The 26,207-nt window shown below is 40.4% G+C and overlaps 2 protein-coding genes across 10 annotated transcripts in view; one reads left to right on the forward strand and one right to left on the reverse strand.

Moving 5' to 3' along the window:
• Positions 1-10,175, forward strand: part of CCDC90B (coiled-coil domain containing 90B) — a 61,848-nt gene extending 51,673 nt beyond the window's left edge. For all 8 annotated transcript variants that reach the window (XM_059930689.1, XM_059930690.1, XM_059930692.1 and 5 more), the window contains one exon: positions 1,715-10,175. In XM_059930689.1, coding sequence (XP_059786672.1) covers positions 1,715-1,770 — 56 coding nt within the window. In that variant the 3' untranslated portion in view covers positions 1,771-10,175. The remainder of the gene's footprint in view (positions 1-1,714) is intronic.
• ANKRD42 (ankyrin repeat domain 42) overlaps positions 1-26,207 on the reverse strand; it is a 75,567-nt gene that overhangs the window by 10,209 nt on the left and 39,151 nt on the right. For both annotated transcript variants that reach the window (XM_059930687.1, XM_059930688.1), the window contains 3 exons: positions 21,581-21,707; positions 17,729-17,873; positions 10,593-10,675 (listed from right to left, as the gene is read on the reverse strand). In XM_059930687.1, the coding sequence (XP_059786670.1) occupies positions 10,593-10,675; positions 17,729-17,873; positions 21,581-21,707 (355 nt within the window). The remainder of the gene's footprint in view (positions 1-10,592; positions 10,676-17,728; positions 17,874-21,580; positions 21,708-26,207) is intronic.

Consider the following 26,207-nt stretch of genomic DNA (forward strand, 5'->3'; position numbering starts at 1 on the left):
AGTTATTGTGTTGTTCATCTCTATTTGTTTGTTCTTTAGTTCTTCTAGATCTTTGTTAAACATTTCTTGTATTTTCTCAATCCGTGCTTCCATTCTGTTTCCAAGATTCTGGACCATCTTTACTATCATTACTCTGAATTCTTTTTCAGGTAGATTGCCTATTTTCTCTTCGTTTATTTGGTCTTGTAGGTTTTTACCTTTCTCCTTCATCTGTGACATTTTTTTTTTGCCGTCTCATTTTTTTTTTTCTTTTATGAGTGGGATTGTGTTCCTGTTTTACTGATTGTTTGACCTGAGGCTTCCAACATGAGTTTGTAGGCTGTTGGGTAGAGCTGGGTCTTGGTGCTGAGATGAGGAACTCTGTGAGACCTCACTCCAATGAATATTCCCTGAGGTCTGAGGGTCTCTATTAGTCCAGTGGTTTGGACTCGGAGCTCCCACCACAGGAGCTTCCGCCTAACCCTGGGCTCACAAATCAAGATCCTGCAAGCTGCATGGGGTGGCAAAAAAAAAAGAACAATAACAAAGTAAAAAATAAAATTAGACTAGGAAACTAACAGATATGTTAGAAATAATGTAAAAATTAAAATATAGATGAATCAACAACCGGAAGGTACATCAGTACCACAATAGTAAAAAGGAGGAGGAGGGGGAAAAACAAAAAAAAAGAAGATGGAGAGGGGAGGGCGTTGGCTGTAGAGAGCAGGACCTAAGCAGGGTGAGGTTTGGGCGGTGGGCAGGGCCAATGCTCAGGACCCACAGGGCTGGAATAGGCCCCAGGGGCTCTGGAGGGTGGGGCTTAGGCTCAAGGAATGGAAGGGACTGAGGCGTGCCCCCCACCCCTCGTTTCAGAGGGCAAGGGACCTCACCTGGGAGCCCAGCAGGCTTCCTGGGCTCGAGTGGGCAGGGCAAATGCCCTCCTCTCCTCTCCTGCTCCTCCAGTATGGGGTCTGGGAGGGCCCCTCCTGCCTGCCTCTCCTGATCTCCCCAGCCTCCCTCCTATGCCCCCAGTACCAATGCAGCTGGGTGGGGGGGGGGGGGGGGGAAGGGGGAGCCTTGGAGGGCAGGGGACCAGCCTGGGAGCTCAGCAAGCATGAAATCATTTTTAAATGTACTGAAAAGGCAATTAAAATTTTCTTATGGATGATATGGATGTCTATTTTACTGGCTTAACTATGTAATTTTTTAGTACATGTAAGAAAGGTTGTTTTTCACTTATAAGTTATTTCTAAAATTAGAGTTTGTAATTATTTAAAGTAGTCATTGTTAATGCTAATGTTAATAATGACTTTAAACACTTTATAGATTCTAACTGACATAATCTACACTTTTAAATTACTGTCATCCTTATTCTGGTTTAAAATACAGGAAGCTTTTAAGAAAAACTAGTATTAATCCAGCCCTAATGGATATCCTTTATCCTTAGCTTAATTTTCTAGGGAATGAAAAACCTAAAGTAGAAAATTGGTTGGATTGGGAATTCCCTGGTGGTCCAGTGGTTAAGACTCCATGCTTCCAATGCAGGAGCCGTGGGTTTGATCCCTCGTTGGGAAACTAAGATCCCACATGCCATGCAACACCGGCAAAGAAAAAAAGAAAATTGGTTGGATTTCTGATTTTGCTTTCAATTTAAATTGAAGATGACATTATTCTCTTTGTCTCTGCAAGACAATCACAAATGCATGACCTATAACATGTTTTCTTCTTTTCACAGCCTCAGTGTTTACTTGCCTGGCAATAGCATTGGGATTTTATAGACTCTGGAAATAACAGTGAAACTACTATATTATGCTCCTACTCCTGCTGTTGACTTCTTAGAACAAACACTGTGCCAGGATGGATTTACTCTGAACATTGAAAGTTGCAGTAGGAACTTAATACAAGATTACTTAAAGTACATATGGACTAAAGGAAATGTTTTAGAATGGGAAGGTGTATTTTGTCTTTGTTTTTTATATATGTCTTTATTTTTGTTATGTTGAAAAGATGCGGTTCAAAACCTGATTGATTTGAGATAGGCCTTTTGTCTTTATCCTTTTGATAGCTCATAGAAACTGAACCAGAGTTTTGTTTGCTTGAACAACTGTAAATCATACAGGATTTCTTTGGTATGTGTTGCAAATTTGTTTAGTTATAAATAGGGAATCTAAAGTATAGAGCAGTCAAAAGACTGACCTTGTATGGTCCAGTGAGTGAGAATCAGAGGCTCTCCAACTAAATTTTTTTCAAAGGGCTAACAGCTGGGTTGTTTTCAAAACAAAACTTTCTGTATTTTGATTCAAAATATCTCAGAATCCTCTTGCCTAAGAAAATTCTTGGCACACTGTAGATAAATTTGTGTTGGATTAATCAAGACCATATAGGTTCCATTGTAATAAACTCTACAGTACATTTGCTCACTCAGTAAATAAGAATGCCTGCTATGGGCCAGACAACATGCTGGTACCCATGTGCACAGAGCTGAATGTGGCTTCCTTATCATGGAACTGACAATCTTAGTTGGAGAAGACAGACAGTAAACAGGTAAATTATTCATTTGTTACCATTTAAAATATGCTAAAATATTGAGAGGGAGTACTTCTTTCCTCCATGTGAAGGAAGCTCCAATAGCATAACATTGTAATCACTCTTCCTTCAGCCACCCTGCCCTAGGTGATTAAGGTGAAAGGAGAAACAAGGCCCAAGTAGCCCAGCCACTTCTCCCCATTCCTGTTTGGGACCAGCCTGTCTACAGAGAGCATTCATTCTGTTCTGCTCCTGTAGGATCAAGTTCACCTCTGCAGGGTGAGGCCTGCTCTAGTACAGTGATACTTGGGACAAGGTAAGTCTGTCTGTCCGATTCGGGGGTCAGTGATAAGTTTACTGGACTGAAGATATTAACTACATTCTCCAATATCAGTTTTATCTAAAGGTATTATTTAGGTCCTTATATCAGTTCATTTTTTTGAGTTTATTTTTGTATATGGGGTTAGAGAATGTTCTCATTTCATTCTTTTACATGCAGCTGTCCAGTTTTCCCAGCACCACTTATTGAAGAGATGGTCTTTTCTCCCTGGTATATTCTTGCCTCCTTTGTTGAAGATTAATTGGCTGTAGGTGTGTGAGTTTCTCAGCTCTCTATTCTGTCCCATTGATCCAGATGTCTGTTTTTGTGCTAATACAACACTGTATTGATTACTGTAGCTTTGTAGTAATGTCTGAAGTCTGGGAGGGTTATGCCTCTAGCTTTGTTCTTTTTCCTCAGAATTGCTTTGGCAATTCTGTGTCATTTGTGGTTCTGTATAAATTTTAGGATTATTTGTTCTAGTTCTGTGAAAAATGTCATGGGTTGTGGTCAGAAAAGATGCTTGAAATAATTTCTATCCTCTGAAATTTGAGGCTTGTTTTGTGTCCTAGTATGTGGTCTATCCTAGAGAATGTCCCATGTGCACTTGAAAAGAATGTGTATACTGGTTTTTTGGGGTGTTATGTCCTGAAGATATCAATTAAGTCTAACTGTTCTATTGTGCCATTTAGGATCTCTGTTGCCTTATTGATTTTCTGTCTGGAAGAATCGTATTCCTGTCAATTTCTCCCTTTATGTTTGGTAGTATTTGTTTTATGTATTTAGGTGCTCCTATATTGAGTGCATATATGTTAATGTGTACTACCCTCTTCTTGTATTGATCCTTTTATCATTATACAGTGTCCTTCTTTATCTTTCTTTATGGCCTTTGTTTTTTAAAGTCTATTTTGTCTTATATGAGTATTGCTACCCCCACTTTCTTGTCATTTCCATTTGCATGAAATATCTTTTTCCATCCCCTCATTTTCAATCTGTGTGTGTCCTTCACCCTAAAGTGGGTCTCCTGTAGGTAGTATATTGTAGGTTCTTGTTTTATTATCCAATCTGCCATTCTGTGTCCTTTGATCAGAGCATTTAGTGCATTGACATTTAAAGTAATTATTGATAAGTGTATATTTATTGCCATTTTAAACCTTGTTTTCCAGTTGATTTTTGTATTTCTTCTTTGTTCCTTTCTTCTTTTTGTGTTTTCTTTTGTGGTTTGATAGTTTTCTTTTGTATTATGCCTGAGTACCTTTCTTTTGGGTTTTTGGGAATCTATTGTATGTTTTTTTGATTTGTGGTTACCCTGGTTTTCAGCTATGTTAAACTGTCACTATATCTACTTGCTTGAGACTGGTAGTCATATGAGCTCAAACACATTCTAAAAGATCTACATTTCTTACTCCCCTTCCCTACATTTTGTGATTTTCATGTCCTATTTTACATCTTCATGTTTATCCTTTTCTGTTCAATCATTTCCACAGAATTTTTTGGATTGTTTTTTAACTGTGTACTGTCTTATTTAAATGATCTTCAATCCTTTTATATATTTACCTTTTCTATTGTGATTTTCCCTTTCCTATAGATTGTTGCTTCTTTTCAATTTAGAGAAGAGCTTTCAATATTTCTTTTAAGATAGGTTTAGTATTGCTGTTTACTCTTAGTTTTTGCTTGTCTGAGAAATTCTTCTTGTCTCCTTCTATTCTAAATGATAATCTTGCTGGGTAGGTTGCAGGTTTTTCCCTTTCAGGACTTTGAATATATCTTGCCATTTCCTTCTGGCCAGCAAAGTTTCTGTAGAGAAATTAGCTGATAGCCTTATGGGGGTTCCCTTATAACTGTTTTTCTCTTGCTGCCTTTAGAATCCTCTTTTTAACTTTTACCATTTTAATTATGATATATCTTGGAGTAGGTCTGTTTTGAGTTCATCTTGTTTGGGACCCTCTGTGCTTCCTGGACCTGGATATCTAATACCCTCTTTAGGTTTGGGAACTTTTCAGCCATAATTTATTCAAATACATTTTCAATCCCCTTTTCTCTTTTTTCTTCTTCTGGGAACCGTATTAGATGTAGTAGATTGGTGTGCTTTATATTATCCCATAGATAGCATATGTTCTGTCTGCTGTTTTGATTGGGTGATCTCCATTATTCTATCTTCCAGATCACTTATTTGTTCTTCTGCATTATTTACTTTGCTGTTTATTGCCTTTAGCTTTGGTTTTCATCTCAGCAATTGAGTTGTCTAATGTTGATTGGCTCCTCTTTACAGTTTCTAGTTCCTTGTTACAGTGATCTACATTTCTATCAATAGTCTTTCTTAATTCCTTCAGCATTTTTATTACCTCCTTTTTGAACTCAGGGTCTGGTAGACTGTAGAGGTTTCTTTCACTGTTTGTCCTTTCAGGGGATTTCTCTTGTTCTTTTAATTGGGAGTAATTCCTTTGCTTCTTTTTTCTTATATTTCTCTGACGACTATGAATTTAGGAGAAGCAGTTATCTACTGTGGTCTGGAAGGGCTGTTTTTATGTGGGAGCATCCTAGTGTAGCCTGCTTGAGTCCATTATCTTTGGTGCAAGGGCTGTTTTTGGTATCAATGCTTGCCACGTCTTTCCTCAGTGTGTGCTGGCCATTATCCCCTTAATAGGGGAGTGTGATTAGTGTCATGGTGACCAGAGCCCACACTGGATGTTGGGCAAGGCCTCCTCTTTGCTCTGTGGGTGTCACAGCCCTGTCAGGGGCAGGGTCTGCTCCCCAGTTGTTGTAGTGGAAATCCCCAGATATGGTTCTAAGCTATGGTGTGAAGTAGGCAGGACTGGAGCGCTCCCTCTGGGAGAGGAGCCACTGCATGTTCCTTCCCAGGAGCTGCCTGCCAGGATGTGGGATTCTGTGATGCCGCCTGCCACCCAGTGTGTGCACCCACAAAGATCAGTGTTGCTGGCACTGCCCTTTGGGCCCACCTCCTCTTGGGGGCCCTGGTAATAAGTTCAGAGCATACGCACTCACCAAGCCACCGGCACATAAACCCACTGGAGCTGCATCCCCTGAACCCGCAGACAGTCGGCCCAGGGCGCCCTCAGGCACACGTGTGCAGTTCCAGTGAAAAGTCCACCAGAGCAGGAACCTGCCAAAGCTGCATCCCAGCAACCACATCCATAGCTGGATGGCCAGCTATCAGTTCCGCTTTCAGTCCCACCTCCACATGCACACACCTCCAGTTATGGTCTGGACCACACTCCAGACCCTTTGGTCTGTCTCCGTGCAACCAAACCAAGTCCTCTCCTCGGGTCTGTCTGTCTGCTGAAGCCCGAGTTTCAGCACCCAGTCGCTGTGCACACCAGCAGGCGCACATCTTGGGCTGGGAAGTGTGGTGACGTGGTCAGGACCTTCTGTGTTGGTCTCTCCGTACCCTGCAGTGCCTCAGGCCAACTCTCATACCCTCCTCTCCAGCCTCTGAAGCGCCCTATCTGACCTGGCATACCTCCCAGCTGGTGAAGGAGGTTCCCAGGGTGAGGTTAGCATTCTTCTTTCACAGCTCCCTCCCAGGGGTGCAGGTCCCATCCCAATTCCTCCTCTTCTCCCTTTTCCCTTCATCCTACCCAGTTACATGGGGATCTTTCTTGAAGCTTTGGTTGTATGAGCTCTGGAAGCATTCAGTGGGTGTTCTGTGAGAACTGTTCCACATGTGGATGGATTTTCTGATGTATTTGTGGGAGGAGGTGAGCTCCACATCCCTCTACTTATAAAGGGAAAAAAAATGAGGCAGTGGAAAACACTATGGTCATCACCAACACTAGAATTAGTGATAGTCATTTGTAGAATAGCTACATTGACTATATATATAACAGTGAATATACTAAATGATATATATCAACTCACCTATTTTTCATTGCAGTCCTCTTAAGTAGGTGGTATTATCCTCATTTTACAGCTAAAGAAACCAGCTAAGTGAAGTTAAGGTCACACAGTTATAACTTCATGCAGGTGAAGTTGCCAAGATGACACAGCAGATAAGTCACAAGACTTTAACTCAAGATTTTATGCTCTTATTCAACAGTAAGAGTAATCTCCAAGTTGAGTTCTCTGAGAACTCACTGTAGTTGTGATTTGCATTTTGCTAATACTTAGCAATGCTGTCCAGGCTCTTCTTTCCATGTGTCCTGGCTCCTTTTTGTCTTATGCTCCATCACCCCTGGTAGTGCTCTCATTTGCAAAGTTCAGTGACTCACTACCACCCCACATTCCAGAAGAAGAAAGGGGAAGGTGTGGGAAAGCCCTTTCCCTTTAGGGACATGACCCCTAAAGTTTTACACACCATTTTCGCTCACACTCTATTGGCCACACTTGGTATCTTAGCTGCAAAGAAGACTGGGAAGTCAGTCCTTATCCTGAGCAGCCACAAGCCCAGGTACATCCTAATACTATAGAAAAAGGGGAGAAGAGGTATTGGGAGACATCCAGGGAACCTCTGCCACAAGGGTGCATGCTTCTATTACAACACTCTTCTGGTATTTCCTACCTCACTTGTACAGAGACTAGAGATGTGGCCTTGAGAAAACAGGAGGAAGTGTAACAAACTATTTCCAGGGTTGGGATTACTTTAGAGTCATCAGGCTAGAAGGAAAAAGTAAGGCTGTGTGTAGTCCCAGAAGGTGAGAGAAATGTTGGCTTTGGGAATTCCAGAATGCAGACTCCGAAATTCCCCTCCTAAGGTTAGAATCCCAGCTCCACATTGCTGTGTGACTCTGGGCGACTTTCTTAATCTCCATGTATGAAATGCTGTACCTCTCTTCATACAGCTGTGGTGAGAATTAAGCGGTAATACATGTAAAGGACTTGGTACAGATCACACACATAGTAAGTGCCCAATAAATGTTGACAACTGTTTTTACTACAGATTGAAAGCCTATTGGAAACCAGAGAAACTAACAATAATGACTATAAAGGTTATGAAAAGGATAGGTAAGCCATTTTCGAACACTTGCTTACAGGCCTTTGACCAGCCTAAACTGGTCTTAGCAATCAAATGCACTCGTGTCAGGGCAAACTGGTCCTGATGATACTGGGCCAAAATGGCCCGTCCATGTAAGGTACTTGCCAGGGCCTAGAGGTGGACAGTCTGGGGTATGGTGGGAAGGTTAATGCCAGTGAAGCAAGCTCAAAGCCAGCAATCAGATCTTCAGAAGGAGGCAGAAACTAGACAAGCGCCCCAAGAGAGTCACACATCTTTGCTAGCTCAAGGAAGAAAAGGGTGGGATAGGAAAAATGAGGGAATTGAAGTCAGAACTGAAATGAAATGCCATGGTGGTTTTTTGGTCAGCGAAGTCAAGGGAAAAGAGAAAAAAGAGAAGAAAGAATAATAAAGCCACATATTTTTCATCCTGTCCAGTCAACCTCATCTCTGTTATTCCTTTCTTATAAGGCTTGCAAGACAAAACAATGGTTGAATTCTAAAGCAGATTATTTAAATGTATATTTTTAGCAAACATGCATTATGGTTTTTTTTCTTTTTATGAGAGCTGATTTTCATTTTATGTAAACTTTCCTGGAGATATTTGGTTGTTATTGTAAAAAGTTGTCCTTTTGTAAAACTTGTCTTTTTCTCCTAAGTTCAGATGCTGTTTAAAAATCAAGTCATTTGACATACACATGGCCAATAGGTACATGAAAAGATGCTCAACATCACTAATTATTAGAGAAATTCAAATCAAAACTACAATGAAAAAAAAAAAAAAAAAAAAAAAAAAAAACTACAATGAGCTACCACCTCACACCAGTCAGAATGGCATAACATTTGTAGTGAGGTGGATGGACCTAGAGACTGTCATTCAGAGGAAAGTAAGTAAGAAAGAGAAAAACAAATAACTGTATGCTAACACATATATATAGAATCTAAAAAAAAAAAAAAAAAAAAATGGGGCTTCCCTGATGGTGCAGTGGTTGAGAATCTGCCTGCTAATGCAGGGGACACGGGTTCGAGCCCTGGCCTGGGAAGATCCCACATGCCGCGGAGCAGCTAGGCCCATGAGCCACAACTACTGAGCCTGCGCATCTGGAGCCTGTGCTCCGCAACAAGAGAGGCCATGATAGTGAGAGGCCCACGCACCGTGATGAAGAGTGGCCCCCGCTTGCCACAACTAGAGAAAGCCCTTGCACAGAAACGAAGACCCAACACAGCCAAAAATTAATTAATTAATTAATTTTTTTTAAAAATGGTCATGAAGAACCTAGGGGCAGGACAGGAATAAAGACACAGACCTACTAGAGAATGGACTTGAGGACATGGGGAGGGGGAAGGGTAAGCTGGGACGAAGTGAGAGAGTGGCATGGACTTATATACACTACTAAATGTAAAATAGATGATAGCTAGTGGGAATCAGCCGCATAGCACAGGGAGATCAGCTTGGTGCTTTGTGACCACCTAGAAGGGTGGGATAGGGAGGGTGGGAGGGAGACGCAAGAGGGAGGAGATATGGGGATGTATGTATATGTATAGCTGATTCACTTTGTTATACAGCAGAAACTAACACAACACTGTAAAGCAATTATATTCCAATAAAGATGTTAAAAAAAATGTAAACACATTAAAAAAAATCTACGAATAACAAATGCTGGCGAGGGTCTGGAAAAAAGTGAACTGTCCTACACTGTTGGTTGGAATGTAAATTGGTGCAGCCACTGTGGAAAACAGTATGGAGGTGCCTTCAAAAAACTACAAATAGAGCTACCATAGGATCCAGCAGTCCCACTCCTGGGCATAGTCCCAGACAAAACTATAATTCAAAAAGATACATGCACCCCTGTGTTCATAGCACTATTCACAATAGCCAAGACATGGAAACAACCTAAGTGTCCATTAAGAACTGAATGGATAAAGAAGATGTGGTATAGATACACAATGGAATACTACTCAGCCATAAAAAAGAATGAAATAATGCCATTCGCAGCAACATTTACTTCATACTAAATGAAGTAAATCAGAGAAAGACAGATATATGATACCACTTATATGTGGAATCTAAAATATGACACAAATGAACTTACCTCCCAAGCAGATACAGACTCACTAACAGAACAAACTTGTGGTTGCCAAGGGAGAGGAGAGGTGGAGGAGGGATGGATTGGGAGTTCGGGATTAGCAGATGCAAACTATTATATATAGAATGGATAAACAAATAAGATACTAGTGTATAGCACAGGGAACTATATTCAATATCCTGTGATAAACCACAATGGAAAAGAATGTGTGTGTGTGTGTGTGTGTGTGTGTGTATAGCTGAATCACTTTGCTGTACAGCAGAAATTAACATTATATATCTATACTTCAATAAAATAAATTTTTTTAAAACAAGTCATTTGAAAAGTTGGGAGAAAAGCTATACCTACACTAGTAAAATGGTACTCTCTAGAGAAAGTAAAAAAAATATAATTCTATTATGAAGCCATAATAGAACTTCTAATAATCCTTAGACCTTTTGATTACTGTGTTATATTTTAAAGTTTATGTCAATACTTGCAAAATTAACTACTCATAAATCTAGAGTTTTGACTTGCCTACATAAATACATAAAAAGTATATTGGGAGGGGGAATACAACTGAGTCCATGTAATTTTAATCCCTTTGACATTATACATTTCTGCCTTCAGAATTGGAATAAAAGCATGTCAGAGTAATTCTGAGAAGAATTTATAGGTTTACATTTATATCAATTTAAAAATAAAAGAAAATTCAAGCAAGTTTATATAAAGTTATTTCACTGATTAGTACCTTTTCACAAAAACTCCCCCAGAAGACACCTTTTTCTTCACTCGCCTCTTCTCTTTGCTTGACTCACAGGAAGAGTCATCTTCCTACAAAGGAAAAGAGAGCCAAATAAGATTTCTATGCTAGACACATTTTTTTCTTTCTACGTTACTGTTCCAAAAGAAAAAATTTAACCATGATAATATTTTCAACTCTGGTTTACATTTCTTCTAGAATTTTGTGTAAATACTTACATCGGAAGCACCAGTTCATATTGTGCTGATTCATCAGACTGGAAGGCACCTTGAGAAATCATCCAGTCCTACCTTTACCTCATACATCCCCCACACAGAACACCCTGTTGTTTCTGCTTCTATTTTAGACCAACATATTACTAAACAAAATAACACAAAGCATTAGCATGGCATCCTCTGGATTCTTTGCAAGCCCCGTTCTGTTAGGAATCACATTTCCTTGGTCCTGTATTTCCTTCTCTGTTCACAAAACATCCCTCAGCTGCTCTTGTCTCTTCCACTTTGCCCTGCCACATGCTGTTTCTGAATATTTCTCACCCATTGTGGTACTCTCAGTACCTAGCACAGAAGATTCTTAATAAATACTCTGGGAAGGAGTAAGAGAGGACTAGAAACACAGTGGATACTCACTAGATGTCAGTCATCTTTGAATAATTCTTCTAGTCAGAAAAGTGCTCTGCGCCCAGTTGGGCAGGACAGATCTGAATGCAGGAGTTTCAGGAACATCACAAGGCACGTGTCCATCAGGAGAGTCCCTGGCTAGAGGTAGGATTCCCCAAGGTGTTCCCACCTACACCTTTGCTAATGAGGTCAGTCAGCTTAACTCATAGTAGTGTGTGACATAGAAGCAAACTACTTCTATGTTCTAAGCAAACATAGAAGCTGTTATTCCACCACCACCCAGGAAAACAGAACCACACATCCGTTCTCTCCCCCTTGAGAGGGGAATAGATGGGGAATCTGCTGGCCCTCCCTTATAGTGGCCAGGCACTGGTGGGCATAGGGCAATATGATGGTCCCTTCTCTTGAAAAAGCTTGCCAACCAGTCTGAAGACCAGTAACAACAAACCTTTTACTGGGGCTTAGCATATGGTACCACTGTATTTCATACTTTACATATATAACAAGGTGAAGTAGGCTGTATTACCAACATTTTATAGATACAAGGACAGAAGTCAAAGAGGTTAATCAACTTTTCCCAAGGTCACAAAGCTAAGTAAATGGCAGGATTCAAATCCAGATTTTGTCCAACACTAAAGTTCATGCTGTAACCATTCCTCCATCCTGTCTTCCAGCAAAAAATTTGCTCGTTCAGTTCCTAAAACTGCACTGTATACTGTGTATACTGTGCTACAGGTATACAAAAAGGAATGAGATCTGGTTCCCACTCAGGAGTCTGTGGTGGAATAGCAGATATAAAAGAGGTGCTCAGTTCACTCCCCAGCTTTCAAGGGGTCCTCAAGATCATTAGGGGATGAATGCAAAAATGTCTATGAAAGAAAAACACTGAGGTAGAGCAGGAGTTTTAACCTCATCCAACTAGACAGAATTAGAGAAAGAATATAGAAAATGTAGGAAAAGAAAGGAAGCTACTTGTCAGAGGTAGCCAATTTTCTAGTGCTTAATAGGGTTACCAGACTTTCAGAAACAGTTAATATTTATTTTCCTTTACTTTTCATATATGCTAACTCCTAAAGGAGGTTTAAACAATCCCAAATACTCTAGAAATAGTGGTCAAATACCAAAGCATCTACTAACATCAAATATGTAAGTTGTTCTATCAAACCAAGCAAGCCTTACTGTAAACTAGTTCAAAAGAAAATATGTGCTTGGCACTCAACAGGCCTCCAGTAAGTGTTCGTTGAAAGTTCCAAACTTTCAAATTCCAGAAGTTTCTGCATTTGGGGAACATTCTTCACCAAGATTACTCATTCCCTCATCATAAATTATAGCCAGAAACATATTTCTCCCTAATATGTGTTTTCTCCCAAACTCAGGAAAAGAGAACTGCAATACTGAGGTATTAAACGCATGAATCATGGTGCTTAGGCACCTAAAGCAATTCTAAGTGTAAATTAAACAACCACCCCTGTGTAAAAATATATATATTTTAAATATTAACCAGTTTCCATCTGAAAGAATTTACAGGTTTGTTGAAGAGATTAATAATACTGTGTGAAACTGTTGACAGGTTATGTGTCTACAAATTATTGCCTGGGTATATGGAATTCTTGTTTTTAAAACAACTTCAGGACTTCCCTGGTGGCGCAGTGTTTGAGAATCTGCCTGCCAATGCAGGGGACACGGGTTCGAGCCCTGGTCTGGGAAGATCCCACATGCCGCGGAGCAACTGGGCCCGTGAGCCACAACTACTGAGCCTGCGCGTCTGGATCCTGTGCTCCGCAACAAGAGAGGCCGCGATAGTGAGAGGCCTGTGCACTGCGATGAAGAGTGGCCCCCGCTTGCCGCAACTAGAGAAAGCCCTCGCACAGAAACGAAGACCCAACACAGCCAAAAATAAATATAAAAATAAATTAAAAAAAAAAAAAACAACTTCATGCAATCTGATAAATTTTGGGAAGCATACACAACTAAAAGGAGATAAATCCCACTTTGATTACCAGAACAGTCTCTTATCAGAGTGTCAAAACAGTATAACCAATAAAGAAAGAGAGAGAAATCACAAACTTCTAGAACTTCCTTAGACTAACAGCTCAGCTTGGATAAACTCACTTAAGCCCTCAGATTGCTCCAAGGGCCCTTACAGGCTCACAGGCTAGGATGTCAGAGGACAGGGAGAAGCCCAGTAGAGACCATATCAAAGCCCAACCCGGTTCCACATCCTTGTAGGTAGAAAACAAGGGTAAGTTAAACACATAAGTATTCATAGAATATTACCAGTTCCAGGTTGGCCGTTCTTGATTAGCAAGCATGGCCCAAAGCTTTAGACCAACGACTTCTCGAATGATACTGGTTTTGGAGATGGAAGCTATGAGGAGTTCAGTGCTGCATCAATCTGTGGACAGACATCTCTACCAAAGCTATTATAGTTCCCATCTAGTTTAGGTTTTTTAAGTAAACATTTTTATTTAAGTACAATACACATATCAAAAAGCACCCCAAAAAGTGTACAGTGTGATGAATTTTTACAAAGTGAAAACACCCAATGTGACCACAACTGAAATCAAGAAACTGAACATTACCTGTATCCCAGAAGCATCCATTTGCCTCCTCCCAGGCACTATTAACTTGATTTCTTTTACAAATTTTGGGACTGCATGGCATCATACTGTAGTTTTCTTTTGCTCAGCATTATGTTTGTGAAATTGACCCACAGTGATGTGCAGAGCAGTAATTCATACATTTCCATTGCTTTATAATATTCCATTGTATGATTATACCAAAATGTATTTATTCTTACTGTTGATGGAATTTTTTATCTAGTTTGGGGGATATTTATAATAATGCTAATATGAATATTCTTTTTCATGTCTTTTGGTGCCCATCTGTGTACATCAAGAGACATGTACTCACTGCACTGGGAACTGAGTCAAAGATATGTATATGTTCAGCTTTACTCAATATGGCCAAACAATTGTCCAAAGTGATTAAAATCAATTTACACTCCACCAGTGGTGTATAAGAGTTCCACTTGCTCCACATCCCCATCAATACTTGGTAATGTCTGTTTTGTATTGTTTTAATTTTAGCCATTTTGGTGGTATATTGGCATCTTATTGGGTGTTAATTTATATTTGTGATAACTAATAATTCTGGTAACACTTCTGAGTACATTTTGATGTTTATTGGCCACTTGGATATCTTCTTTTGTGAAGCGCCTGATCATGTCTTGCCTGGTTTTTTACTGGGTTGTCTGTCTTTTTCATACTGGTTTGTGTAAGTTCTTTGTGCTTTTGGATACAAGGAAGGAAAATAAGAAGGAAGGAGATATATTTTCGTACTCTTTGGCTTGCCTTTTCAATCTATTAATGTTGTCCTTGATAAAGTAAGTCTTATTTTAATAAAGTCGAATCTATCAATTTTTTTTCTACCCCAAGGTCACAAAGATATCCCACTGTGTTATCTTTTGGAAGCTTCATCACCTCAACTTTGGATTTAAGACATATCTTGAAATAAATGTTTGAATTACTGTGTATAATTCCAGTATAAGTAACATTTTATCAAATTACTATAAATTTTATATTTAAATTTTCATAAATAAATTCACTTATTTGAAGAGCTAACATCAAAAATTTTAAAGACCAATTTTTCAAACTAAATTTTCTCATAAGCACAGTGAGTGAGCTGGAAGGGCAAGGGGGCTATACTGGCAGTAACAAGTGTCATTAAAAGGGGGTTAGGCAGTTAGGTTCAAATCATGGCTGCCCATCTAACAAGCTCTGTGACTTTACGCGAATTCCCTATTTTCTCTGATATTTGGTTTCTCATTTGTAAAATGAAGATAATAACATGTGCCAGATATAAAGTTCCTGGCACTGAGCGCAACACATAGCAAGTACTCAGTAACTGTTGATGATGATGATGCTATTAATCAAGGCAAGTTAGATGATCTCACAGAACTTAAATTTTCAGTGCTGTGTGTAAAGTAGCCAATTAAACTATAATACAAATGATGAGGTGCCCTCAGAGCAGTACAAAGTGCTTGCTGAAAGGAGGAAAGATCATTTGTGGTCAGGGGGGTTAGGACAAGGTTGACGAACAAGATGGTTCCTAAAGAGGATTTTGAGAGGCAGAGTTAACAGAAAGGTTTCAAGGTATATGGACAAAATGAGCAAAGGCTTGGGGGTGGGAAAGTGTGGGGCAAGTTCAGAAAAGGTAGGCCACGTGTAGGAGAATAGAAAACAATAAGGCTGGTGAGGTGGGTTAATGCAGGCTGAGACAATATGTGAGAAAACACTATAAAAATTTATTATTATTATCAAAACCAGTTGTTATTATAAAAAACCTATTTAAGTGCATTATCTCAAACTATCCTAGGAATTTTTTTTCTGGCTAAAAATTATACTCTTGCAGATTCTTTCACAGGGGAAAAAGTCATATGCAATCATAGGTCCTTACCAGAAGGTGGCAGGAGAGATTTAGTCAGAGCTTCTTGAAGCCTCTATATAAATGAGCACTGAATCAAAAGTTCATTTTATTTATACTTTACATATTTAGACTCCACAATAAACTAATTCCTCCTACTTTCAGATGCAAAGGGCTATACACATTTATTTATCCACTGACTGTTTATACAACTCAAATGTAGAAAATTGAAAGAAAGGAAAAAAGAGAAAAGGATATGAGGAAGGTAGAATATAATACCATGAATACTAGTAGACAGAAAATACCTCAGGAGTTCTACACAGTATTTCATCTAACATCAATACCATCCCATGAGGTAGGTGTTATCCTCGTTTTAAAGATGAGGAAATTGAGACCCAGAAGCTTTTGCAGAACAGAAAATAAGCAGCTGCCATGAGAGGTCAGTGACATTTGCTCATTTACAAAAACTCGTGTAACCTACAGCAGGACCGCAAAAAACGATGGACCCAGAGTACAGGGACCTCGAGTCAGCGCTCCTGAAAGCTACACATTGTTGGTAGAGAGCAAGGTCTTAGGAAGGATGTGCTCTATTAGTGTGTGACATCAAACCACCCTGGGAACAGACATTTCTGGGCAAGAAAAGAATAATTTTAAATAGCTAAAAACCAAAAATTTTCTATGTAGACCATCAGTCTGGATTGACTCAAAAGGTGTGCAGCTTGGGTGATCTCGAAAAGATCTAGGCAGCTAGCTAGCGAAGAACAATGTATGTTCTTGCCTCTGAGGAGACTGGAACTGGCAGAGTTCCTGCCACAGGTGGAGAGGGAGCGGACCTGGAGTGTCAGTGGTAGTTTATAAAAGGTGTGTGTCTGCTAGCCAACACCACATGACTGCCCCAGCCAGCCTCTCCAGACTAAAGTGTCCCCAGAGGCTAAACGTGGTATAAGATGGTCACTGCAAAAATGAAGATAATGGATTAATTATGATGATTATTTCTATCCCTTGGAAAATTAAGCACTGGTGAGATACCAAAACCCAGAGAAAGTGAATTTGTATACAGAAATACACACGTTTGCAGATGAACAGAATGTTGTCTAATATGAGACCAAACCATTAACAGCGGCTTCCTCTGGAGAGTGGAACTTGGTATGGGGAGGAGCATCTGCCCTGTTTTTAACATTTTACAACAAGCACATATATTAATATTTTTTAAGTGGTTATTAAAGAGACTAATGATCAGTTTGTACAAAATAAAAAGAAGCCAGGAAGTTTTTATATCATATTTGAGGTGATGTAGATCTGGAACAAAATTAACTTACCCACGAGGACTGAAGAAAAAAATTCCCTATGGAAGGAAAATATGAAACGTACCTGAATCCCTACACTATGTCACATGAACTGTCCACAAAGGCCACATCTTCAGAGCAGAGGAGAGTGAGGGTCAAAGTTTCCCTGGTGAGCTTTCTGCCTGCTCTACTGAGACTAGATGGCCTGAAATACAAGCACCACTGGGGGTTTCTTGCTGTCACTTTCACTCTATTTTCTATACTCCACCTGCTTTTCTTCATTTGTTCTTTGTTATCTGTTTCTCATGTCAGTTTCTTTTTAGAGCAGTTTATTTGGGATATTTAGAATTAAAACATACATACTCCATAGCTGTCTCAGAATTCTTATTGATTACTCTGCTTATAAAATTTTTTTCCTTACATGATACAGTAATAAGAATAAAACTTACTGCACACACATGAACCAGGTTGCTATTCCAACTGATAGATAGGTAGATAGATAGACACATATGTATGTGTATGTATATATAGTTTTATAGAGTAATGTGTGTGTGTGTGTATATATATATGTATGTGTATATGTATATTCCTTTACTCCTTACAGCACTCTAGAAAATATAAGTTATTAACTCCAATTTACAAATAAGGCAAAGAGAGGTTAAATGACTTGTCCAAACCAAAAAGGGCTGCAGCCAGGATTCAAACCCAAATAGCCCCCTCCAAAGCTGGTACTCTTAGCTACTCTTGTATACTACTTCTTGAGAAAGATAAATGTGTTAAGAAGGATACCAACCACAGCCGCAAAGTTGGGAACCTGAGTTTTCTCCAGCATCTCCCTGAGTTGATCCACCTCTGCTCGATACTCATCCAGCTGACATTCTAATTTTTCTCTGCGTAGTCGTTCATACTCCAGGTGGCCCTGCAGCTCTTTGATAGTCCTGTCAAAAAAATTTGGTTTCAATCAATCTCCAATATCAACTAGCAATTATTTTTGGTAATAGTGAAAAGTATCCATACATTATATACATTATATTTAAGGCAAATAAAACAAAGAAAGCATTTTTTCAACAAATATATATTGAGGGTATACTATGAGCCAGCACTGATCTACATACTGGATATAAAAGTAGTGAACAAAACAGGCCAAATCTGCCCTTGTGGGGCCTACCTTGGCAGCAGTGGTGGAAGACAGTAAAGAAAATAAGTAAATATATGTATTTAAATATAAGTAAGTAAATATAAGTATGTTGGAAGGTGATAAATGCTAAGGGAGAAAAAAATAAAGCAAGAAAGTAATAGAAATGTTGTTGAGGAGGGGGTTAATACCTCATACACAATGACCAGGGAAGGCCTTACTGGGAAGGGGGCTTGTGAGCAAGGTCCCAAAGGAAATAAGAGATAATCAAGTAGACATCTGGGGGACGAGCATCCCAGACAGAGAGAATAGCAAGTGCAAAGGCCTTAAGGCAGAAGAACACCTGGTGAACTTGAAGAAAGAAGCCAATGTGGCTGGAGTAGAGTCAGAGAGGTAAAAGGGAGCCAGAACAAGTAGGGCCTGGTAAGTGGCAACAAGGACCAGGCTTTTACTCTGAGTGAAACGGGAAGCCATTAGAGGATCTCAACAGAGAAACGACATGATCTTACTTAAATGTCTTTTGCTTTGTTTAGCTTTGTTTTTTTTTTAATGATGTAAAATATACTTTGAGTGAATTACACAAATATCAAGTAAACAATTCAATGAGTTTCCACTAATGCATCCACCATGACTACTAAGATACAAAATACTTCCATCATCTCAGAAAGTTCCCTCATGCCCTTCCCAGGCAACCCTCACTTCGCAGAGGCAACCACACTTCTGAATACCTATCGTGTTAGATTAGTTTTGTCTCTGCTTGTAAATGAAATTGTACATTATATTCATTTGTGTGCCTGGCTTCTTTCAGTCAACAATATGTGAGATTTATCTGACTTAGGTTTTAACATGATGAACAGACTGCAGGGGATGAGGGAGCAGGGACAGGAGTTGGGAGACATTTCAGGAAGATGTTAAAATATATCCAGACAAGCGATGCTAGGACTGGAACCAGGGTTTCTTTCTGCCTTATTGCTGGATGGTGAGGGCACCAGAACTCCCAAGGCATGTTGAGTTGGATGTCAGGTCTGAAGGAGGGCAATCTAAGAGTATACAGTAGTAGCTCTGGTATGGAAGTGAGTGGGGTTGAGGTTGGAGATAGGAAAGAAGAACATTAACTGTGGAAACCTAGAATTCAGCAAATGAGAAAAGAAAATCAGCCCCAGGACAGAATAACACAACCACGTTTTGCTGTATTCTGAGTTTCATCTAACCAATCAATAACAACAAAGGCAAAAGGACATCCCTCAAACTAATACTTATCCAGGTTTCCTTTACAATTAGATATAAGATCAGGAGTTTGTACCCAAAGAATAAATGTCTTAAGATGTACTCAACACAAAGTGAGAAACACATACTAGAGAAGAAGTAAAGCTTACTCAGAGGAAACACTGAAGTCTCAGCTAATAAGAAACTACAATCTGGCACAAAGGCTAAAGCAATCTTTATAAAAAAAAAAAATCCTGCTCAAATGACTTACATCAATATAATAACCATTTCACAGTGAAATGTGAACATTAGAATTAAAAGTTCCATTAAAGACTATTATTAAAATTGTAATGACCTTGGATAATAGGTTTGGAGTCATACAGACTCAGACACAAATCCTGGCTCCACCCCCCACCCTTAATCCTCCCTTCGTGACTTCATGCGAGTTACTTAACTTGTAAGTTCAGTCTTGGTTTCCTAATCCGCGTAGTGAGATAATAGCTAATGGAGCTGTGAAGACTGCAGGAAACAATACACACAAGAGGCTTATACAGCGCCTACCATACAGTAGTGCTCAGAAGTACTGCAAGCACCCCTAGCAGTAGTACAGTAATAAGCCTTGGAAGAGAAGTAAAGGGAACAAAATTAAAGCTCATTATCTAGGAAATAATTGCTCTACTGTGAAGTACTTTTCTAGACTACAAGGGAGCTAAGAACTTTCGGCTAGGTTCTTAGGCAGAGGCCAATACTAAAAATATTCCACATCTCAAACACTTTAATCAATACAGAGGCAGTCAGGAATTCCCCGGCGGTCCAGTGGTTAGGACTCCACGCTTCCATTGCAGGGGGCACGGGTTCAATCCCTGGTCAAGGAACTAAGATCCCGCATGCTGTGCGATGCAGCCAAAATATACATACCTACATACATATATGTGTAGAGAGAGAGGCAGTGGACAGCTACTTATGTGATGTGATTTATGAGATACCAAGAAGGCCCCTGATTAAAAAAAAGAAAATTTCTTTTTGGTCTACCACAACTTCCTAGTGCCTAAAATCCCATTAAGAGACAGAGTATTTTGGCTTAAGATTTTGTCTTCTGTTCAAACTCCCAAGTACCCATCTTATCAAAGATTTAGATGTTACTCTGAATACCAGACCTCTTACTGAGATTAAATTCAGCAGAGGGTGAATGCAAGAGAAACAGAAGGTTCTAAGAGTATGAGGGAAAGAGGCCCAACCAAAGGAGAGGGCAAGGGAAGCGGGGAATCCACGTGCACTGCTCTTTACAGACCCATGTTCTGACTAAACTGGAAGTCTCCCCTCCTGTCTCCCTGTGTTCCCTGGCCACTGTGCAAAGCAGAGAGACAAGCAAAGAGGCAGTGGGAGGAAATAAACACTTGGCATCCTCTATCCCAGCAGCCATTAATTAACTAGAGAGGTACCATATGTACCGAGAGCCAATTTCAGGTGCAGGAAGTGAAAGGTGAGGGAATATGCAAGCGTTCTGAGGGGTGCCACTGTCCGTGAACATAGGACTAGGTTGGTGACTTGTGAGCAAGCAGTCCAATTCGATAGGGATGGCTAGAGACTGTGTTGGTTGAAAAGCTCAAAGTAGCTGTGGTCTCAAAAAAACGAAAACAAAAAACAGGAACCCTTCTTAGCGTTTTAGTTTTGTGAGACAAAAAGTTCTGGAGGATGGCTGTACAAAAATGTGGAATGTACTTAACACTACTGAATTCTGCCTTAAAAGTGGTTAAGATATATTTTATGCTATGTATATTTTACCACAATTTTTTTTAATTTTTAAAAAAATTTTTTTAATTTTTTCAAAAAATTGGTGCACAATTTTTTTGCACCACAACTAAGACCTGTGTTGGGTCTGTTGCTGTGCGCGGGCTTTCTCTAGTTGCGGCGAGCGGGGGCTACTCTTGTTGCAGTGCACAGGCTTCTCACTGCGGTGGCTTCCCTTGTTGCAGAGCACGGGCTCTAGGCGCGCGGGCTTCAGCAGTTGTGGCGCACAGGCTTAGTTGCTCCGCGGCATGTGGGATCTTCCCGTCCCAGGGCTCGAACCCGTGTCCCCTGCACTAGCAGGTGGATTCTTAACCACTGTGCCACCAGGAAAGTCCCTTACCACAATTTTTAAAAAATCTTAACACCTTCTCCATCTGGGGGCTTAGGAGGAAAACAGGTTGGAAACTCACACCCTTTGGTGGGGATGAAAAAATAAGTTGTTGATCAACAAACCCTCACGTGGCATTTAGAAAGGTAAGTAAAAACAAACCATCAAAGTTTTGAGGACATTACTTTTCAGACTCAAGCTGTTCTTTCTTCTGCTTTACATCTTCTTCTGTTATGCCTCCCAAGTGTTTATAGTTGCTCTCAGCAATTTCCAGGAGGTGTCTCAATTCTACAATTTTCTTATAAGCTCTCACTGCAAGACAGAGTTGAACAGGAAGCTAGTTTAGACAGGTAACAGCTCATGTGCTCACAGGATGCTGGTCCTGGAGCATACTCTTCCTCTAAAGCCAGTGTCTGCACGGTCAGTGTCTGTGTGGTTCGGGGAAGGAGATGGAGGGAGGGTGGTGTCTACATAGAAGGATACGTATCAGTAGCAGAGAATTAGGGTGAACAAGCAGTGAGACATCTAAATGGAGGATTCTGTCCCTGCTGTCGGAGGATGTATCATGTTATGACTGTTAATACCAGGGGAGGGGAGGGGAGGGGAGGGGAGGGGAGGGGAGGGGAGGGAGGCTGGCTAGCAGTGTTTTAGGACTAGTTGTATATTACAGGACCAGGCACAATCTATTTATGTCGGAAAATTAGAAAAACTGAAATATGCTTGATTTATTTATGATAAATCAGAACTAATCCAGCCCCCAAATTTTATGATTAGTCACTTGTAAGATCTAGGCAAGAGGATATTGAGAAGGAAGTGTGTTGAGAGCTACCTTGAGCTATTCTCCAGCTATCAAAACCATGATTTTTTCTATCCTTTGTGGTACAAGTTCTCAACCTGGGGTGATTTTCTCCTCCAAGGAACACTTGGCAATATCTGGAGACCTTTTACTTGTTAAACCTCGGGGGATGGAGGGAAACAGACTATTGGCATGTAGAGGCTCAGGATGCTACTAAATATCTTAAAATGCACAGGTGGGCCCCCCTCAACAAATAAGTATCTGGCCCAAAATGTCAATAACACAGAAGCTGAGAAACTCTGCTTTACAACCAGGTTAGCAAATCACAGCCTCTTCTCCCTGACACTCACCACTCTGATTTATCTCTCAATAGGTTAGAGCTGCAGGTTCCAAACTACATACATCAGAATCAACTGGGGTACTTTTTAAAAATGTATATGTTTGAGCCCCATAGCAGTCCTACAAATTCAGGTATCAGTAGTTAGTAAAAGCTCCTCAGACAATTCTCACGGGCAGACAGGTTTGGGATCCACCATAACTAATAGCAAACAAGTAGAGGGGATTTTTTTTTTTAATGTTACATAGAATGGAAAGAATTGTGATGGTTTATTTAATTCTTTAATATTTGAAGGCTATGTTTTGAAAGAGCTGTTCTGTGGGATCATCGGAGGTAAGAGCTAGGATTAATTGGGATTAGTTCCAGGAAGAAAGATCTTAACAAAGGCGAAACTTTTCAACAAAAACAGTTAAGAGGGTGGGAGGGAGGGAGACGCAAGATGGAAGAGATATGGGAACATATGTATATATAGAACTGATTCACTTCCTTATAAAGCAGAAACTAACACACCATTGTAAAGCAATTATACTCCAATAAAGATGTTAAAAAAAAAAAAAACCAGTTAAGAGCTATCATGTATTTGTGGAGTGCCTGTGATGGGAAGGACACTACGATAAGTGCCTTATACATTTACCCCTGTCAAAAGGTAGAAATGGGCCACATGGGCAATAGTGGGGGCCTTGTCACTGAAGGTGATTGGATGCTGGATGACATGTGACAGGAATGTTGAGCCAGGAGTCAAACCTCAAATGGGGTTCTATGATGCCATGACCCTAAACCTAATTCACTAAAGAATGCTCTGAATTGAGGCTCAGTTCCAAGAAGTCTGCGATGACAAGAAATCCAATCAGTTCCCTGTAGGCACTCTGGCAAAACCTAGTGTTCCAAGAAGAGACTGGCCAGTCCTTTGGATTTTGCCCTGGAATAAAATTAAATACGGACAAGAAAATAGCACATGACTTCATATATAGTACCTTCACTAGCTGCAACCACCCCAGCTGGGCACCAGCCAGAGCCTCACTATATGGCAAGGGTGTAAGAGTGCATCTGTGTCAAACACACCACAGAAGGAAACTGTTCCAGCCTCGTTCTTGGTCTTTCCTGAAACATCTTTTAAAATTTTTGTGATTCACTGACAATGATCACTTCACAAAAATCTCCTACTCAACTAATTTCAGAAGACACTGAAATTCTACAAATCAACTGTTCATCTTCTGCAGTTCTAGTAAGTCCTTGCTAATTCTCAGTACAATCAACAAAAAAGAAATTTAAGCACAAACAAAATTTTAAAATAGATAAAATGGGGGCTTCCCTGGTGGCGCAGTGGTTGGGAGTCCGCCTGCCAATGCAGGGGACACGGGTTCGAGCCCTGGTCTGGGAGGATCCCACATGCCGCGGAGCAACTGGGCCCATGAGCCACAACTGCTGAGCCCGTGATCCGCAACAAGAGAGGCCACGATGGTGAGAGGCCCGCGCATCGCGATGAAGAGTGGCCCCCGCTTGCCGCAGCTGGGGAAAGCCCTCGCGCGGAAACGAAGACCCAACACAGCCAAAAATAAATAAATAAATAAATAAATTTAAAATAGATAAAATGGATTTCATCAAAATTAAAAACTTGCACTGGCAAGGACATCATTAAGAAAGTTAAAAGACAACCCACAGAATAGGAGAAAGTATCTGCAAATACTTATACTTGCAGATATAAGGGACTTATATCTGCAAGTACTCTTACAACTCAACAGTAAAAAGAAACAACTCAGTTGAAAAATAGGAAAAGGATTTGAATAGACATTTCTCCAAAAGCTATACAAATGATCAATAGGCACATGAAAAGATACTCAACATCATTATTCATTAGGGAAACACCAATCAAATCTACACTGAGATACCACTACACACTCACTAAAACAGTTTTAGTTATCAACAAGACAAACAATAACGAGTATTGGCAAGGATGGGGAGAAACTGGAACCCTCAGGCATTGTTGGTGGGAATATAAAATGGTGCAGCTACTTTGCATAACAGTTTGAAAGTTCCTCAAAATGTTAGACATATTTTTACCAGACGATGCAGCAATTCCAACTGCTAGGTGTATATCCAAGAGAAATGAAAATACATTTCCATTTTCAAAAAAGCACATATACAGGGCTTCCCTGGTGGCGCAGTGGTTGAGAATCTGCCTGCCAATGCAGGGGACACAGGTTCGAGCCCTGGTCTGGGAAGATCCCACATGCCACAGAGCAACTGGGCCCGTGAGCCACAATTACTGAGCCTGCGCGTCTGGAGCCTGTGCTCCGCAACAAGAGAGGCCGCGATAGTGAGAGGCCCGTGCACTGCGATGAAGAGTGGCCCCCACTTGCCACAACTAGAGAAGGCCCTCGCACAGAAACGAAGACCCAACACAGCCATAAATAAATTAATTTAAAAAAAAAAAGCACGTATACAAATGTTCATGGCAACATTATTCTTTTTTTTTTTTTTTTTTTTTTTTTTAATTTATTTAGGCTGTGCCAGGTCTTAGTTGTGGCACTCTTCGTTGCGGCATGCGGGATCTTTAGTTGCAACATGCGGACTTCTTAGTTGCGGCATGCAGGATCTAGTTCCCCAAACAGGGATCAAACCCGGGCCCCCTGCACTGGGAGCGTGGAGTCTTACCCACTGAACCACCAGGGAAGTCCCAGCAGCATTATTCTTAATAGCCAAAATGTGGAAACAACTCAAATGTCCAACAACTGATGAACAGATATATGAAATGTGGTATAGGAACTTCCCTGGTGGTCCAGTGGCTAAGACTCCACATTCCCAATGCAGGGGGGCCGGGTGTGATCTCTGGTCAGGGAACTAGATCCCACATGCTGCAACTAAGAGCTCGCATGCTGCAACAAAGATCCTGCATGCCGCAACTAAGACCCAGTGCAGCCAAATAAATTTAGGAATAAATAAATAAATAAATAATTAAAATTAAAAATAAAATAAAATGTGGTGGGCTTCCCTGTTGGCGCAGTGGTTGAGAATCTGCCTGCCAATGCAGGGGACACGGGTTCGAGTCCTGGTCTGGGAAGATACCACATGCCGCGGAGCAACTAGGCCCGTGAGCCACAACTACTGAGCCTGCGCGTCTGGAGCCTGTGCTCCGCAACAAGAGAGGCTGTGACAGTGAGGCCCGCGCACCGCGATGAAGAGTGGCCCCCACTTGCCGCAACTAGAGAAAGCCCTCGCACAGAAAACGAAGACCCAACACAGCCAAAAATTAATTAATTAATTTTTAAAAATAAATAAGATAAAATAAAATAAAATGTGGTATATCCATACAAAAATATTATTTGGCAATAAAAAGGAATAAAGTATGAAGTAATGATCCACGTTACAATGTGCATAAACCTTGAAGACATTGTGCTAAGTGAAAGAAGCCCGTCACAAAAGACCATATATGGTATCATCCCATTCATATGAAATGCCCCAAATAGGCAAACCTATAGAGACAGACAGTAGATTAGCAGTTGCCTAACTGGGGGGTGGTTTGAGGGGAAGGAAGAAGGTAGAGGTTAGGGGGATTGACTACTAATGGGTATGAGGTTTCTTTTGGGGGGTGATGGAAATGTTACAAATATTATTGTAATAATGGTTGCACAAATCTGAATATACTAAAAACCATTAAATTGTACACCTTAAATGGGTA

This window comes from Balaenoptera ricei, chromosome 8 (assembly GCF_028023285.1).
Source record: "Balaenoptera ricei isolate mBalRic1 chromosome 8, mBalRic1.hap2, whole genome shotgun sequence".
Taxonomy (NCBI): Eukaryota; Metazoa; Chordata; class Mammalia; order Artiodactyla; family Balaenopteridae; genus Balaenoptera; species Balaenoptera ricei.